The 18,100-nt window shown below is 44.4% G+C and overlaps 2 protein-coding genes and 1 long non-coding RNA gene across 4 annotated transcripts in view; all 3 read left to right on the forward strand.

Moving 5' to 3' along the window:
- bgnb (biglycan b) overlaps positions 1-7,987 on the forward strand; it is a 17,879-nt gene extending 9,892 nt beyond the window's left edge. For both annotated transcript variants that reach the window (XM_080015443.1, XM_080015444.1), the window contains exons 3-8: positions 3,286-3,398; positions 4,058-4,271; positions 4,429-4,539; positions 4,884-4,977; positions 6,802-6,940; positions 7,024-7,987. In XM_080015443.1, coding sequence (XP_079871569.1) covers positions 3,286-3,398; positions 4,058-4,271; positions 4,429-4,539; positions 4,884-4,977; positions 6,802-6,940; positions 7,024-7,221 — 869 coding nt within the window. In that variant the 3' untranslated portion in view covers positions 7,222-7,987. The remainder of the gene's footprint in view (positions 1-3,285; positions 3,399-4,057; positions 4,272-4,428; positions 4,540-4,883; positions 4,978-6,801; positions 6,941-7,023) is intronic.
- Positions 7,988-9,468: 1,481 nt separating this feature from the next.
- On the forward strand, positions 9,469-11,254 carry LOC307241583. The gene is made up of 3 exons (XR_013844559.1): positions 9,469-9,909; positions 10,797-10,873; positions 11,003-11,254. It is a non-coding gene; the product is annotated as an uncharacterized lncRNA (long non-coding RNA).
- A 4-nt stretch (positions 11,255-11,258) lies between these two features.
- b4galt3 (UDP-Gal:betaGlcNAc beta 1,4- galactosyltransferase, polypeptide 3) lies at positions 11,259-16,157 on the forward strand. Its single transcript, XM_080015751.1, has 6 exons — positions 11,259-11,543; positions 11,830-12,065; positions 13,273-13,463; positions 13,581-13,703; positions 14,764-14,868; positions 15,153-16,157. Exons 1-6 carry the CDS (start codon positions 11,261-11,263, stop codon positions 15,511-15,513), a joined length of 1,299 nt encoding a protein of 432 aa, XP_079871877.1. The 5' UTR covers positions 11,259-11,260; the 3' UTR covers positions 15,514-16,157.
- The last annotated feature ends 1,943 nt before the right edge of the window (positions 16,158-18,100 follow it).

Below are 18,100 nucleotides of genomic sequence, written 5' to 3' on the forward strand. Positions count from 1 at the left end.
CATTTGTTTATGAAGAGCGACTTCAGTAACATCTAAAAACGGGGGAAAAACACAAAAAAGGAGAAGGACAAAAAAAGAAATGAAATTAAATGAGAAAATAAGAGAGGGCAACGGCTTTGGAGCAGGAAAACGGGGCTAAATGCTGGCTGAAAAGACACTGGAGACCAACGGAGGCAAGAGAGAACAGACACTTTGTTGGGTGGAGATGAAAAGTTTGTCATTTCCTCGCTCTCCTCTAAGGGGCTGTTAAATGCTGTTCTTGGGAGGCGTAAGGGATGTTTAAAGGAAAGGAGGTGGAGGAGGAGAGGAGTGGACGGGAGGAAGGGCTTTAGAGGGATGAGGGAGCGACTTAGCAGGAACCGTTTGTTCAGACAGAGAAAGAAGAAAGAAAGAGAGTGTTTATTCATGTGTTAAGGGGGAATGTTAGAATTATATTAGGTTATAAATTCAACATTCTGTGTTCAGAGGTCCATTAAATCCCACAGAACTGAAGAAAAAAAGAAAAAAAATAGAAATATAAACAGGCTCCTCCTGAAAATGAAACTACTGTAAACTCTGAGGCAATTAAAGTTAGATCTGATAAAACTGCATATCCAATTAAATTATGGAGGAAAATCCCAGATCCTATAAAATGTTATATGTAATGTTGCTACTGTAATCAAGAGATGATTATGTGCCAAGTCATTCAGGGCCAACTTATTATTTCACCGTTTCAAAATAGTGTACAGAGTTTTTGTATAAACACTATATACCTTTTTTTTAAATTAAATATTACATTTTCATCATTTTTTGTTTATGAAATTACGTTTTTTTACTTATTTTTACATTTTTCTTTTACAACATTTGAAGAGATTATGTATTGCATTTTTAATTTTTAATTTTTTAAGAATCACTATCCATCACCCATGGTGTATACCCAATATAAATCTTAAGTTTTATTTTTTATTTTTTTTTAAGTCGAAAAGCATTCTAGATTGTATATAGATGGATTTATATCACGTCCTCGTGGATAAAATTGAGGATTCCTCTTGCTAAACCCTACACTGTATCTCTTAATAAGCCGTCTGAGTTTAGTTCAGTTGAATCATCATTTTAGGAGCTGCAGCTGTATTTCCTGTCCTAGACTCTTCTGCAGCGGGTAAATGTGGAAGCGTGTAATTTGCGAGATGTCAGTGCTTATTTGGAACAGATGTATTTTAGCCGTGGCGTCTGTCTCCTTTTCTGTGTGCATCGCAGTCCGATGCAGAGTATTTGTGTTTAACAGCAGTTTTGGGGGCGCTGGGGTTTTAAGGGGGTGCTACTTTTCTCAGGAGGAGGTAACAGCTGTGGTTGTTTTGCGGCAGAGACGGCTCAAGTGTTGTTGTTTGAGGTTTAGCCGGGTCGGGGTTAAAGGAATTCATCTATTTCAAAGGTTTCCTGCTTTCTACTGGTATATAAGTTGTTGAATGTTAAATAGCAAGCATGTAGACGTACCTGTGCTCAACATGGGTTAGGGTTAGGGTAACACCCCCTACCCCTACCCTAACTCTTACCCTAATGCCGACCCTAACCCGAACCCTTACATCCACCCTCATCTGATAATATTCTATCCCATGTCAATAATCATGTTGGCACATTGCATTTAAGGAACCAAATTTACACATACATGTCACATCTGATCTAGCTTATCAACTTTAAAGTCATTTTAATAGGGATGACTTGTTCCATCACATGCATTTAATAATGTCGCGATGCACACTCTGGGATTACCTTTTGTCCACACAAATCTCCCTTTTTAATTGAATAATGTAAGTTTATTGTAGCTTCAAACTTCCTAAGCTACTAGAAAGTAGAACCAAAACTATGGCAAACTGGAGGTTTTTCAAGCAGCACGTCAGAAGGAGGTGCAGAGAGCTTGGTTCTGTCTGGTGAGGTGGAGGGTGGGGCACAATCCGGTACAGTCCGGTACACATCGGTACAGTCAAAGGCCTGTATATCTAAACTTAACTCGAGGTAGAGCCGCCTGGTTCAGATGTGGTCAGACTGGATCCCAGATGGGTGGCAGCAGGCAGGGTTGAATCACGGCTGCGGTCCCGATTTGGTCGACGCCGGCACCGGCTTCAACAAGACTCACCGCGGGCCTGCTCCACAGACTATGACTTGCAAAGTCTTACACCAGGCTTTGTGATGAGGCAACACTCGGAATTCCTATTTCCAGAGGTGTAAGGCAGGTGTATTCTTAATGTTATTCTTGGTTGTTTTTAAAATGTCCTTCATATTTTTTGTTAATATGAATATATTTCTAATAAACATGTGTTTAACAAATATCAAAGTTAATTTGCACTGTAAGTAGTGTGCACTGCAGAGGGAGTGGCAGGAGGAGAAAGTGATGTTTAAGTCTGCTGTGGGGCCCATTAACCCGAAATGTTCACAACTTGTTCGCAGGTGTTTTTGTCACATAGAAGCCAACATTAAAATGCTCATATTCCCATGGGAAAAGCAATTTTACCACCGCACCCACAGAAACCATTTAATTTACCCCGTGTGTGTGTGTATGTGTGTGTGTGTGTGTGTGTGTGTGTTGTGTGAGTGTGCGTGCATGTGTGTGTTGTGTTTTGTGCGTGCATGGGTGCATGCGCGCACGCATGTGTGTGTTCCAGGGTGTCATGATTTTACCCTGCTCGTTTTCATTTGATGTGTAATTATGCAGATGTTTTTAAGTCACATCCTTTGCAACTTCAGCCAAATTGAAAACATCTGGCATCCCCATCTGGCAGCGGGGAATTCGTGTAAGTGTGTGTGTGTGTGTGTGTGTGTGTGTGTCCCTTTCTGTAGCCTTTGTTTCTGTTCGTGTGTGTGTGTTTGCGCGCGCAGGTATGTGCGTGGGTGTGTATGTGTCAAAGCCTTCCCAGAAATACATGGTACACATGCCTGCTTTGCCTACTGTATTTGACCTCCATGGTTGTGTTTGCGACAGCTCCTACTTCTCAAATAACAGAGGAGGAAGCGTAGGGTGCTCATTTGACTTTTTTTTTTGTGTGTGGGCCGACGTGATTGGTTTAATTCCAAGGTCTGATGGAGGTCCTGGTAGCTATTTATTTACCGTGGTCTAGGTCCGACAAAGACGTCCTTAGGAACCCTTGGTTGGTGCTGACAGCAACCCAGTGTTTAGGGTGTCCTTTCACAATACTCCACGACAGGATTCAAACAGTGTTTGTGTGTGTCTCAATCTCTCTCTCTCTCTCTCTCTCTCTCTCTCTCTCTCTCTCTCTCTCTCTCTCTCTCTCTGTTTCTATTGCTCTTCAGGTCTGACCGAGGTGCCCACCGATATCCCGAAGGACACCAAGTTCCTCGATCTGCAGAACAACCGCATCACGGAGCTCAAGGAGCACGACTTCAAGGGCCTGACTTACCTTTTTGTAAGAGCCTCCGCTCCCCCGTCGCCCCGGTGGCTCCTGCTTTGCAGCGGCGTGACGCATCATCACCATACCGTCCCATTTCCTCAGAGCTTATGAAGTTGATTTGCTTTGCACTTTTCCGTGTTTTTTTTTTTTTTCTCGCCCGCTTTCCTTTTCCACTCTCCGCGCCATTTTCCCCCCGAGAGCTTTAAATGTAATGAAATCTGCGCCCAAATGTGAAGCCAAGTGGGAATATTCCTCGCTCCCACACCCTCTCTCTCCTCTGTTGGCGGAAAAGGCATCGCTCATTCCCGACCTGCATTCAGGAGTGCTGACCAAGAGCAATATTGAGGCTGGCAGAGGAGGAAACTCCCAACACAACATTGGACAATAAAGCCCTTTGTACGGGGCCTCTTTATCAGTATCCATCTGTCTCTTCCAGCCAAGTCAGGTGGAGAGTCTCGCTGCTGTACAGTAGACTATTGCAGTGAGAGAGAGAGAGAAAATAAAGAAAAAGGGAGCGAGAGAGAGAATAGACACAAAGAGCTCTCTCTCTCTCAGACTGTCTTGGTGCCTCTGATGTCGGTTTAATTACTCAAACAGTTCAAATACCAAATCCCCAGTCAGCCCTCTGAGTCTCCGTCCCTGTCTGTCCCTTTGTTTGCTTTTTTTCCACTCAGGCCCTGTCTCTGGTCAACAACAATATCGCCAAGGTCCACCCAAGAGCCTTCACCCCACTGAAGCACATGCAGAAGTTGTACTTCTCCAGGAACCTCCTGACCACCATACCCGGGCGTCTGCCGCCCTCCCTGACGGAGCTGAGGATCCACGACAACCAGATCAAGCGGGTGCCGGCGGGGGCGTTCTCCGGACTGGGCAACATGAACTGCATAGGTCAGAAGTGTTCACGACTTTGGCTGCCTTGCTTTCTGATGCTCCTCTCCACCTCTGCTACGGCGGGCCCAATGCCATTGCTCTCCACGTAGGTTAGAATGACAAAGAATGACTTGTCCTTTGGTGTCGCACTGTGAATGTTGCCTCTGTTTCCCAGAGATGGGATCGAATCCCATCCAGAACAGCGACTTTGAGCCTGGAGCCTTCCGGGGACTGAAGCTCAACTATCTGCGCATCTCTGAAGCCAACCTCACTGGTGTGCCCAAAGGTACCGGGTCCCTTCATTTGGTTAACACACAGACATGATTATTAAAGTGTAAATCGTCTTTCAGTTTTTCATTCAATGCAATTTTTCATGTTGATTAAACGGTAACAATTCAAAGACAGTAGTTATGATATCGTCATATAGGTATACTACTCTACAACCTTCATCAAGAGACACCATATGTCAAGATGTGATGTGATGCTGGCAACATATGAATATAATATTAGGTCGTATTGACACCATAACATCTGCTACTCAAGGCTGTTCATGCAAAACTATCAAGAAGGTCATGTCTGTTTTTGTTTTATTTACTCTTTCTATGCTCATATGGTGACTTCTTTCCCCAGATCTGCCAGACACTCTCCAGGAGCTCCATCTGGACAACAACCAGATCCAGGCTGTGGAGCTGGAAGACCTGAGACGCTACAAGCAGCTGTACAGGTGTCATACACCACTTCCCCAATCAATCCCCCCCGACCCCCCCCCCCCTTCACCTACATTTCTTCAATCATGCAAAATAACTCAAATGCGGTTATCAAAAAAGAAAAAGAAAAATCACATCCAGAGTCAGCAGTGACACCTAGAGGTGAACATAAAAACTACATACATCAGGACACTGCTAGTAATGTGCTAATACTATATATATATATATGTATATATATATATATATATATATATATATATATATACACACACACATACATACATTACTTACAAAAAGTTAGGGATATTTGGCTTTCGGGTGAAATTTATGGAAAATGTAAAAAGTTGGCCCTCCAGTGATATGATATGATGAAAGTAGGGCATTTAAGTAGAAGATACAATGGTGATTTCCTCATCTCAACAATTTATTGAAACAAAAGCCAACAACAGTGGTGGGTTTACCACAACAAAAAATGTCAATGTCTCAATAACTTGTCATGTGCCCTTGAGCATCAATTACAGTTTGACAACGACGTCTCATGCTGTTCACAAGTCAACTTATTGTCTGCTGAGGCCTGGCCCCCCCCTCTTCTTGAAGGGCGGCCCTCAGGTCATTGAGGTTCTGGGGTACAGAGTTACGAGCCTCTGCACGGCGACTCAGCTGACCCCATAGGTTTTTTATGGGATTCCGGTCTGGAGAAAGTATGGGCCACTCCATTTGAGGAAGCCCAGTCTCCAGCAGCCATTCCCTAATGATGCGACCTAGATGAGCTGGAGCATTGTCGTCCATGAAGATGAAATGAGGCCTGTGTTGTTCATGCAGGGGCACAATGACTGGATTAATGATGTAATTCAGGTAGTATGGGCTTGTCACTGTACCATTCACAAAGTGTAGGGCAGTTCTGTATTGACTAGACACACCTGCCCAAACTGTAACACCACCACCACCAAAGGCTCGTCTGGTGACAGCAGTGGCTGATGCGTAGCGCCCTCCTTGACGTCTGCCTCATTTCTGCTCAACGTGAATGGACTTTCATCAGAGAACAGCGCTGAGGCCACTGGTTCCTCGTCCAGCGTAAATGCTCCCTGGCCCCTGCAAGACCATGATGGCTGTGCCTGGTGGTGTGGTCAGGTTCCCTTGCAGGTCGTCTAGCACGCAGACCACGCCGATGTCAACAGTTTGGAATGGTCTGACGTGACACTTGGGTGCCTCTCATCTCCCTTAAATGTGCTGCTGGAATTGAGTGTAATTGGAATTGGCATCATCATGCGGTTCCGCAGGGCACGGTTCACAGTGAAGCGCTCATCAGTGTGGGATGTGGCCAAAGGACGTCCACTTCTATGCCTTTCTGTGACTCTTCCAGTCTCTGTATCTCTGTTGCAACCTGCTGATGACACTCTGTGACACTCTAAGCTCAGTGGCCACTTCCCTCTGACAACATCCTGTTTGAAGCCCTGCAAGGCGAGGTGCTGTTGATCAATTGTTAGGTGTCGTCTTGGTCTCATGATGTCAACATGTGAACAGCATGATGAAGAGGACTCTTTAAATACCAGTTCTAATTGAACCAGGACACTTATTGGTCGATTCATGGATCAAACACATGTTGGGAATTTTGCCGTTCTGCTCCTTGTTAGAGAACAGCAAGTTGTGCAAAAAATAGTGAAACATTGAACAGTTGGACATGTGCATTCAAAAGTTTAGAGAAGGTCAAATTAAGTTCACCTGTAAAGGTTGTAGTGCTTTTTAGCTTCATCCTGTGTGTAGTGTATATGCTAATTAACACTGCTATTAATTCTGCCTCTGCCATTATATCCCTTTTCCTTTTTTACTTCTGGCTCCAGGTTGGGCCTGGCTTTCAACCATATCCGTCACATAGAGGCCGGGAGTCTATCCTTCCTCCCCCGGCTGAAAGAGCTGCATCTGGAGTGCAACCGCCTCGACCGCGTCCCCTTCGGCCTGGGAGATATGAAATACCTACAGGTGGGTGAGCCGTAGGGAAATTAAATATTTCATCAAGTAGAGGAGGCAAGGCAGAGATTTCAAATTGTCTACCGTTCCCCTAGGTGGTGTACCTCCACAGCAACAGCATCACCCGCGTGGGGGTGGATGACTTCTGCCCCAGGGGATCCGGAGCGAAGAGGACGTTCTATAGTGGCATCAGCCTGTTCGATAACCCCGTCAAATACTGGGAGGTGCAGCCCGCCACCTTCCGCTGTGTCACGAGCCAGCTGGCCATCCGCCTCGGCAACTACAAGAAGTAGAGGGGGAGTTGGGAAAGAGCAGGCGATGAAGAAAGAGAAAGCAGTGAAACAAAAAGGAGGGAAAAAAAATGATGAGGACCAGGATAGAACAGTTATTTAAATCACGAGGGTGGTAAAGAAGTCAAAGAAGAAGAAGTTAGAGATTTAGGAAGACGGTAATTAAAACAGACTTTACCTAATTTGATTTGAAAAAAAAAAAAAAAAAAAAAAAAGCTTTCACTCGAGAGAGGGGAGAGAGGTAGAGGGGGAAGGCGGCCAAATTAAAAAGGAGATGAAATACAATGGGAAATAAAAAAATACCATTACACAGAACTTGAAGGGAGAGGAAAGGAATGTGCTTATAGTGCTTTATCTGACATAACATGTTTATTTGTTTTTTTACAGTTTCACATTTTGGCCAATTGGAATTGATAAGAAAGAAAAACCTTTCCCTGCCAAACCAGATGGATGAACAATATATTTTTTTCTAGTTGTGAAACAGCTCATCATTCCATTTTTTTAAAACATGATAACTCTTGATTACATGAACTCATGATAACTCACATTTTGGTTAATTTCATAGAGGAATACTGGTAAACAATAGAGAGGTGATGAATTGTAGATTTTCCTAGACAAACTGAGATGTTCTTTGTGTGTTCTTTATGTGTGTGATGAGTTGGTAGAAAAAGAATTTGGACAATTGTGATTTTGCTGGTCTGAGGCCTTTTGGGGTGACATTCTGTGATCAAAGTGTACTGTATTTCCATAATAAATCATTAGCTACCGACATGGGGCCATTTTCCACCACAAACAGTCTACTACCACAAAAGGAAAAAAAAGAAGGAGCCAATATTACAATTCATTGACAGACGTGCAACTGAATTGCAGGGAGACCAACCAATAACAGAATGAGTCAATGTGAATCTCCATATCAAAAAGGGACACATCCAAGCTGTCCAGTCAGAGCCAATAATGTCCATTTATGTACTTGCTTATTGTCTTCATGAAACAAATCTATCGCACAGCTATGTACAGACTCTATTGTGTCTGTGCATACCATTATTCTGTTAAATTTAATGGGGTATCCCTTGAAGGGACACCAAGGTAGTTGGGGCAAGCAGAATATAGAGGAAACACACAATAACATGCTTTGCCCTGAGCCATTCAAGACAGTGTGCTCACATAAAAAGGGCCACATGCAATAATGGTATCTGATGCATTATTTTGCACAGCTTCTCTGTTTGGCTTTATCAACTTGGGGGGCGCACGGTGCATTTAATCGTTTACATAGGGTATTCCTATACGGTGCTACAATAGCCATAAATACTATGTCTTACATGTCTATAATCTGACAAGCTACTGCTGCATGTGAATAAAGACCTTTTTTTTTTAGCCTGGTGCATCAAGCCAGTTAAAATGATACCCCTTTTGTTTGATATTGTGTGAGAAATAAAGAAAGAAATTTAAAGGCGGCCACATTTTGAATGAATGAATGACAATGCCAAAAAAAAAAAAAAGGATACCAAAATTAAACCTCAGGAGAGAGAGAATTTATGAAAACAGATCATGCTGTGAATAAATAATTTAAATAATAATGAATAAAAAATTAAAAATAATAAACGATAAAAATAAAATAAATAATACCATTTTAAATAAATGTTTAATCATTATTATTTTCATTATTATCATCATTTTGTTTTTATTTTATTTTTATTTTTATTAAAAATAAATTCACAATGAAGGCGATAGCGCGCCCTCCATCTTTGGGGAATTATTGAAAAGATAGATTTTTCCTGTTTTTCAAAATCTGTTGCTTTTATTATTATTATTAATAATAAATGTGAAATGAACGCGCTGGGCCGGCAGCTGTTGTTGCGCCTGTTCGTACGGAGAGCGAAATGCCGGTGACGTCATCACGCGCCCCTCAGCACGCCACTCTGAACGAGTCGTGATGAGAGGTTCGACTCTCTTCTTCGGATTCAGTTCTTGGTGAGTCACTCAGTTAAAAAGAGCCATTCGATTGTTTTTTTTTTTGTTCCCCCCCCCCCCCCCCCCCGACTTCGTTCTTTTAAGCGTGGGAGTCGGTCGGCTCCGAATCGTGAATGGAATTCTCGCAAGTATCGTTTCATTCATTCGACATATTATTGTTAATTTTGTGCGTCCCAGAAAACCTTTCGGACAAGGTCCGTCAATCCGTTTTGAGAGAGAAGTGCACCGCTGTTGTTGCGGTGGAGTGTGCACGTTTGAATCAGTCGCAGTCAACACGAACTGTGCCAAATGCCTCGGGCCCATTTCGCCTTGGACTGGAGTTGACATCTGTGATCATTTCTGTCTTTCCCCACGCGTGGCCCCCGTCTTTCTCCGCGGGGGTTGACTCCCGTAGCCCCGGGTCAGTCTTCACGTTTCGTTCCCTCGGATTGAGTCGTCCGCGGGTCTGGCGTCGGCGCCGCACCGAGCAGCGCCGTGTTGACGTCTGGCGGACGGGGATGCGGCGATGCTCCTGCGTGTCAACGTGTCCGCAGCGGTTTTTAAGCAGCCGCGGGGGGATTTGGACTCGGACGGGAGATTAGTCGTAGTGGCCGGAGGAGGAGGAGGAGGGACACAAAAGCAAGCTGCATGTTTTGGACCAGCGTCCGTGGCTCTTCCAGCGGCCCGTCGACTCTCCACCGAAGCCGGGGACTCGATTTGAGATGCCGCGGGAGTGTGCTGGTGAGTGGCCCGGTGCCGTGGGGCATCCGCCGGCCCGGAGCACTGGCGATATGGAAAATAGACCTTCTCAAAATCTTTAGCAATGGATCTTATCAATCAGATATGATTTCAGATATATTCCCTTGGCCCCATATTTGCATTCGTGCACAAGGAGGCCTAATGATGTACGAGGCTTATCATCCACAGCAGGTTGTTATCTACACTAGTAAATTAACGGTTATCGTTAAAGTGGTAATCCGTAAGATTAATTTTGAATTTTGAATTTTTTAAATCCCATATTTATTATATTTTTTAGATGACGCTGTTTAAGAAACAGCCATTCACTTTTTTTTTTTTTTTTTTGCGTTATGCATGTGCACATCTATATGTATATGCTCTTTCCGTTGCCGGTGGCGGCGTCCGCCACCAGCAAGAATGCACTGATGGGGCACGCACAAACAAAGTGAAAGGAAATTGTTGAAGCAGCGTAGCTAGTTTCGATCAGGAGACTGTCGATATGGATCGTCAACATTTGCAAAAAGGAACAGCACCCTCGGGTGAAAAATATACCCACCATCTCAAGTGACCAGGAAGACAAACTCTAATAAATCAATAAAAAAGAAGGTGTACCTCAATGGTGAAAATGAGAAGTGCAAAATAATTTCACCCCCTCCCCCTATATTAAAATAAAACGTTGCAGTTTTTAATGGAATACTGGGACTTGCTGTGCAATCCACACGGCACAGATGATCTTACGGATTTCCAATGGTAAATGAAAAGAAAACAAAAAACAGCTTTTATCTGTAGTTTGTTTCGTCCTGCCAGTTCGGACTGCAGCCTGCTATATTTTCCAGACAAACAAACGGGTGCAATGTTGTCTGATTGATCATGATGTTTGTTGGTATAAGGAGGGCGAGGAGGAGGGATGGAGGACAAGCAGTTTCTTCTGGTCCAAGACAGACTGCTAAGCAGCTCCGACTCTCAGGTACAGGGATTTGAAATGCGGCTGCACAAGCGTTGCGTTTGCTCAGAGGCAGATTATGTCATTTGTGATGCGTCCGTCATCAGCACTCAATCATCGCATTGAGGCGGCATTTTCTTTCCTTTTCCACAGTGATTTGTTTGGTTCCAAGGTGATGGCGGCGCTGGCTGAGCTTCACCAGTACGGCTTTCCATTCTACCAGATGGACGCCCTCCGCCTTCATCCCTGAGCTTATAGATAGTACCACCGCCCCTCTTCTCCCTCCTTCCTTCTACTTCTCCTTTACTTCTCCTACACCTCTTCCTCCTTCCTTTTGCCTCCGCTTTGCTCTCTCTTTCTCTCTCTCGCTCTCTCTCTCTCTCTCTATCCCTCTCTTTCCATTACTCTATCATGGCATGCTGCGGGCGCTCTCTGGATTCCCCTTGCACCCTGGCCCTGCTGGTTGGCTTCCAGTTTGCCTTTGTTCTCTACTTCTCCCTGGGGGGCTTCAGAGGCCTCGTGTCTGTGCTGGTCCACACCACGGAGCCAGAGTTCGACTACTCGCGACCCCACGACGTCTACACCAACCTCAGCCACCTCGGGGTACCGCCGCCCCCTCCCCGCAACGTGGGCGCCGGGCCCCTCGTCAGCGGGCCGCCCCTGAGGGACTGCCAGATCCCCTCTCCACTGCTGGGTGAGAAAGAGATCAGAAAAGCGGGAAGCGGGTGAAAATGGAGTGGGAGGGTGAGATTCACTGCACTTGTTTATTTTATATGCTCAGCAAGGGCACATTAGCAGAAGAGGGCAGAGTGAGCAATGGTGTTTCAATATGCATGTCACACACAGCAAAGTCCCGTGCTAGCAAATGCCAGATGAACAGCGCCGGTCCAAATGATTCCTTTCAGTCCCGAAGCTGATTCTGAAACGGGCATCTTCCTCTCGTTTCCTTTCCACACTGCTCATCTCCTTTCCTCTCTCAGTCGGCCCTGTGTCCGTCCATCTCTCCTCTCCTCTGTCCCTGGAGGAGATCAGACAGAGGAACCCTCTGGTGTCACCGGGCGGTCACTACCGACCACCAGACTGTGAGCCCCGCCACCACACTGCCATAGTGGTGCCGTACCGGAACCGGCAGACCCACCTCCGTGCCCTCCTCTACCACCTCCACCCCTTCCTGCAGAGACAGCAGATCCACTACAGCATCTACATTGTACAGCAGGTCTAACTTTGTGCGAGTGTGGCTTTGCCTGTCCCAATTGCTTTTGTTTGCTAGTCCATCTACTGTATCTGGCTATCTCTTGATCCGTCTCTTTGTCTGTCTGTCCCTCTCTTTGTATATTTGAGATAAAAAATCACAACACTTTTGATAAAAGTTGCTACAAAGAGAGGTATTTCAAGCATTTTATTTTTAGGTATGAATTCATGCAAATATGTCCTTTTTTCCCCCAATACTACTGTCACAGATATTTAACGGCCTCATTGATTTATTGATAGAAGTATACATTACAAATTGACCATTCAAACTTGCACACTGTAAGAGTGTGATAAATCATGTGATAACAACATGACTTCATAAACATCAACAAGATTTTTGATGTGCTCCCTTGAGGTACTTCTTTACATTTGTATTGGAGCTAGGGCTGCAGGAACAAAATTTGAATAGTATTCGAATATTAAAAAAAAAAAAAAAAAAAATCACTATTTGAATGCTGAAATTGCCAATTAACTGTATTCATTTTTATAAATAAATAATCGATTATAATTTTTTTGGCTAACGTTAGCGAATCAATTCACATGTGATGAACAATCAAGTTCAATATAAGTTCATCCAGTTTGTTGTACATTAGTCGGGTTCCCGTCGTGTTCCCCTCTCCTCCGCCGTTTCTCTGTGTGTACAAGGGAGTGCGCCTTTGACCAAATGTCCAGCAATTCCACAGATGTGAGGATGAAAGTGGGAAATAAACCCGACCATCGCCAACAGAATGTCCTCTAGTGTACAGGTTCCCAACCCTCGGCTCGCGGACCGTGCTGGGCCGCAGGGCACTGGCCACTGGACTGTGAGAACATGGGCAGGATTTTTTCAGAGGCCATCTGCGATCTGCTCCACAGCGGAGCAGCAGCAGGAAACGGAGTAAATTAAATACGTCTAGAGTTTTTATTTGCTTTGTTTGGAGAAAAGATCGCTCCGATCGGAGCTGTGGAACCGTGCGTAATGGCCCCCTGTACTAAATTTGAGCATACAAAATTTGAATATTACAAATAAAGCATACAAATTTGAATTGTATTATAGAGCAATATCTACAGCCATAATTGGAGCACCAAGTCACTGTTATGAAAAGCATCATGACATATTTTGGCCATATCGGCCCGTCTTGCATTCAACGTTTTCCTCTCTTAACTCCCTAACCCCTTTCTCGTTTGTCCAGTGGGGGAACGGGACCTTTAACCGGGCCAAGCTGCTGAACGTGGGGGTGCGCGAGGCCCTGCGGGACGAAGACTGGAGCTGCATCTTCCTCCACGACGTTGATCTGCTGCCAGAGAACGACCACAACACCTACACCTGCCACAAACAGTTCCCCACACACCTCTCGGTGGCCATGGACAAGTTTCGATACAGGTAAGAGGGTAGTAGTGTGGGTATTCACGCTTGTTTTATTTTTTATTTTATTACTATTATTTTTATTTTCACTTTGTTTCTGTGAGCATATTTTCTGTGTTGGTTTGGCCACTGCAGGTTGCCGTACCCACAGTATTTTGGTGGCGTGTCCGCACTGACCCCAGACCAGTACATGAAGATGAACGGCTTCCCTAACCACTACTGGGGCTGGGGAGGGGAGGACGACGACATCGCCGCAAGGTAAGGAGAATGGATGTGGCGTTATGAGACCTCAGCTCCCGAGCTGCATGTACAGCGAGCGGCGACATCAACTCTGCATGTTGTTGGGAGAGGAGCACCAGAATGCCACGCACGGATATTCGATCTCCTCCTCCTGATCCACTCACCTTTTTTTGGCCTTCCTCACACTTACTATTTCTGCAGCGCTTTTTTTTCCCCCCCTTCTATTTTTTTTCCCCGACTCCTGTGCCATCAGTATCGTCTTTCATCTTAATCTCCTTTCCGACTGTCATGGCTTTGCTGTGTGCCTCCTGGAGAAAGCTCAGTGAGTATGTATATATATATATATATATATATACGCATGGACTGCCAAGCGGTTCTGTGGGGCTGTAATTCTTCAGGCTGCGGATCTAGTCCTCTCATCTCAGCCCTTCGGTTTCCCTCTCTCCACTCTCTGTCCTGGAAGGCACTGTGACGCATCCAAAATATATGTAAAATACAGTCTATCCGATTGCATAAATATGTAATTTAAGCAAATCAAAAATACCGCTCTTCTTTTATCGCAAGACTTTTCTACGTCATCCCTATGTGCATGGACATTTGCAACTTAACAGCAGTTCTATTATATACATATAATATGATGGTGACATTCTTTGACTTAGATGACTGGGTTGGTGCTCAAGGAGATGGAGAGGTGGAAAGGGGGAACTACAGTGTTTTTCACCACCTATAGGCCCTGTAAACAGTATGTCACTCTTGTATTTATTCCTAGTTCTGTGTGGTCTTATTTCCTCAAATGTCATTTACTTGTTGAGAATCCACAACTTGTTTTTTTTTTTTTGTTTTTTTTTGTGATGTAAGTTGATTAGCTGTTGTTGAACAGGTTGTAGTAGCTCTTCCCTGCCCTGGGTTAGTAAGAAGTAGGAGCAGGGACTGTATAAATCTAGTATCATAGTGGTACGCTGAGATTTAGTTAATTCCATGGCTGTAAAAGATCGCTGTCCTCTCCCTGTTTGGAGTCTAGTCTTTGCTGCAGTTTGTAAATACTGTTTTCTGTGCTGTTTCCGCGCCGTTTGCCCAGAGTGCGACTGTCTGGCATGAAGATAGTGCGCCCCCCAGTGGCCATCGGCCACTACAAGATGATCAAGCATAAGGGAGACCGAGGCAATGAGCAGAACCCACGCAGGTAGAGCTGTCACAGTTATTACATCATCGCCTGATCGCATTTATTTGAGCCGACCGCACTGCTGTCATTATGTAAAATCTGTAGAATCCACAATCATGCTTCAGTTCAAAGGTCAAGGGCAGATTAACGATTTATGTTCCAATGCGCAATGTCAACAGATTGCTCTCCCGCAAAGGGTACACATGTATTACACCTTTATAGGCTATAAGGAAAAAAATCACGTTGAATTGAAATGTTATGGCGTTAACCAGCACTGCTACACACAATGCATCCTCCCTTTTTAGATTCGACCTCCTGAAACGAACGCGGCTCAACTGGCGCTCAGACGGCCTCAACTCCCTGACCTACGACCTTCTCTCCAAGGAGCTGGAGCCGCTCTACACCAACCTCACCGTGGACATCGGAGAAGACCCCCGCCTGCCGCAGAGAAAGCCGCCCGCCCCGAGGCGGACCGCCCACACGGCCGTGCCCCAGCATCCGCTCAGGCGAGACGGAAGAACAGCCAAGCTCGACAAGAATCCGAGGAGCAAAGGGACCCCGGCCGCCGTCGTGACCACGGCCGGAGCGGTTCCCGAAAAGACGGACCGCGTCCGGTCCAAGGCGGGAAATCAGACGGCGCAGGGGGAGGCAGGTGTGGTGAAATAGGAGCAGATATCGGAAGGGGAAAAAAAAAACAAAAACAAGGGCTGCATTATATTTGTGCGAGGAACTGACCTCGCTTTCTTTCGATGGTGTTCTGGAAATAGAATTAGAAGGGCGGTAGTTGAAAGCGTCAGCGCGGCCGACGTGAGCCTTGAGGAGCGCCGCTGAGTCGCGCTCTTGGTTCGGCGTCCGCTCAATATGGCCTTGGCAGTATTTAAAACAAAAGTGTTCGCTGTGGCGGGAACGTCCTCGACAACAGAGCGGTTTAACCGTACGTTTTCCCGAACACCACATCAGGACGGCGAGGGCGACCTCCACCACCCCGCACCCGTCCGAGCGCCCCCCCCCCCCCCCGAGCCGTCAGCGGTTTCTCCGCCGTGCGTTGCCAAGCGGACGCGTGGCCCCCGCCCCTAATCACTTACCAAAAACTGCTGCTGTCGAGTCTGGCCCCCACGGCGTAGTGGGTTTGTTTTTTCCGTGCCTTCTCTCTTTTTGGGATAGTTGGGGGTGGTTGCTTGTAGACACTCACCTAGCGGTTACTTTTGCCTTTCTTCCTCGAAGGTGAAACGTGACGGGGTTCTGCTCTCAAAAAAACCAGTTTGTACCAGGGCTGTCGTTTTTTCTACCTGCGTGCGTCGACTAGCATCTGACCAATTCCATAAGTATCGAGTTTAGAATTTATATTTATATAGAGAAACTTCCTTACTTGTTTACTGTTTTTGTTTGTGAATCTGGTTCTTCACAGTCTGGTGCCTCTTTACAACTTATAGTTTCTAGACAATCAAATCATACATATATAAAATAAAATATATTATATATATATATATATATATATATATATATATATATATATATATATATATAAAAAATAAAAAAAGTAAACTGTTTCACAGCGTGACAAAGTTGGTAAAAAAAACATAAATATCTTTATGCCTGTAAGATTCCATAAGCCTGGCATGGCAGTTGTCTTTTGACTATATTCTCAAGCTATGAATAGATTTCTGATATTATTGGTATTTTTTTTTCCTTCAGAGGTGTTAGATTCAGAAAAAAAAAAAAGTCAATTTAATTCCTGTCTCTTGATTTTGCTTTCGGATATTCAGACTCATGGGAATGAATTGTGTACAGCTTTAGGTCTTCTTTTTACTTGGTGGATGGGGGTATAACTGTCATGCAACAAGTCTATCTCTATCCTAAGAAAATGTTTTGTCCTCTCCTGCCCTTCACTAATACTAGAACAAGGGGCGCTGCCAGGGATTTTAGGCCCCGTGAAAATATATCACATTGGGCCCCAAATTTTTATTATTATTATTTTTTTTTAACCTTAATGTTCTGCCCGTGTCAGTCACAGGCCCTTAGAATCAGCCTCAGAACAAACCTTACATATCAGTGAAGGAAAGCAGAGGCCGGAAGAATTGTACTTTTTATTTTTGGATGGGGGGGGGCAAAAGTCTGGGTTGTGACCTGGGAGATTTTAACTGCAAAATGTATTCCTTTGTTTTTCGAAACAAGATCTCAGAGTGTCGATCTCGGAAATGGTTGGTTTCACTATTCAAGCAACACGATCTGTGTCGAGTTGCGGAAAAGACGATGATGGTGAAAAGAGATGTTCCGAGATATTAATTTACACACAATCTTTGCTCTGCTCATTGTTTATAGATGTGGCCCGTTGTTAATTGGGTCACTATGGTCATTTTTTTTTTTTTTTAAGTGGGAGCCCCGAAGGAAAGTTTGAAAACCACTGTTTTATGCTGCCACATGCATATGTTCTAGATAACTGTCTGAAGCGTAGTATCACGTATGCCTACGACTGAGCACTCACTGAAGGCCCCAATGCTGATTCAAGTTCAAGAGGTTATTTGTCACATGCATATGGTATTTCATCATAGCCTGCGCTCCTGTGTTCCATATCATCTGTTTGGAACATATGTTTATTTTGTCTTGTTGACTTTCAAAATGAATATTTATTGTTAGGGAAGATTTACCTGCTTGTAAGGTTCTAGGTTTTTGTAAGGGACTTGAAGCCGATCACGTGAGGCCACAATACGTCTTGCTGCTAACTCTGGAGAGATTGTCGACTGAACTAAATGGCTTGAACAAGACATACATATTTTAACAGTTCTGTGTAGTGGTATCATGTGTTATGATATGACTCGCAATTTTTTTTTATTTTTTATTAACAGGTAATGTATTACATAAACTATTTTGAATGTATTTTATTTATTGAATCATTGCAACAGCAACATGTGACTTAAATATGCACTATCATTCAAAGTTTGTTGATAGATAATTTCCGTTGAAGACAACCAATGCATCCATTTATATGACCATATTTCATAGTTTAAGTCGTGCCTCATGAATTAAGCCCATAAATATCATGGATTGCAGTAACAGTGATGTGATATGAAAAAAGGGCCCTCTAGTGGCAGGATGTGGATTAGCAGCCAACGACTGAATGGATATCTGCTGTGATGTAGCTGGAAACCTATTGGTCACTGTTTATTTCCAGTCCGTGCAGTTTGCAGTGTTTTACGATACAGAACAGCCAGTTAATAAATACTCAGAGGAATATGGTACCAATTGTTACGCA

The sequence above is a fragment of the Zeus faber genome (assembly GCF_960531495.2).
Source record: "Zeus faber genome assembly, chromosome: 15".
In the NCBI taxonomy this organism is placed as follows: Eukaryota; Metazoa; Chordata; class Actinopteri; order Zeiformes; family Zeidae; genus Zeus; species Zeus faber.

Coding starts and splice junctions, on each gene's coding strand:
- b4galt3 (XM_080015751.1), top strand. CDS start 11,261: ATGGCATGCTGCGGGCGCTCTCTGGATTCCCCTTGCACCCTGGCCCTG. Junction 13,704..14,763: donor GACGACGACATCGCCGCAAG/GTAAGGAGAATG, acceptor CCGTTTGCCCAG/AGTGCGACTGTCTGGCATGA. Junction 14,869..15,152: donor AATGAGCAGAACCCACGCAG/GTAGAGCTGTCA, acceptor CTCCCTTTTTAG/ATTCGACCTCCTGAAACGAA.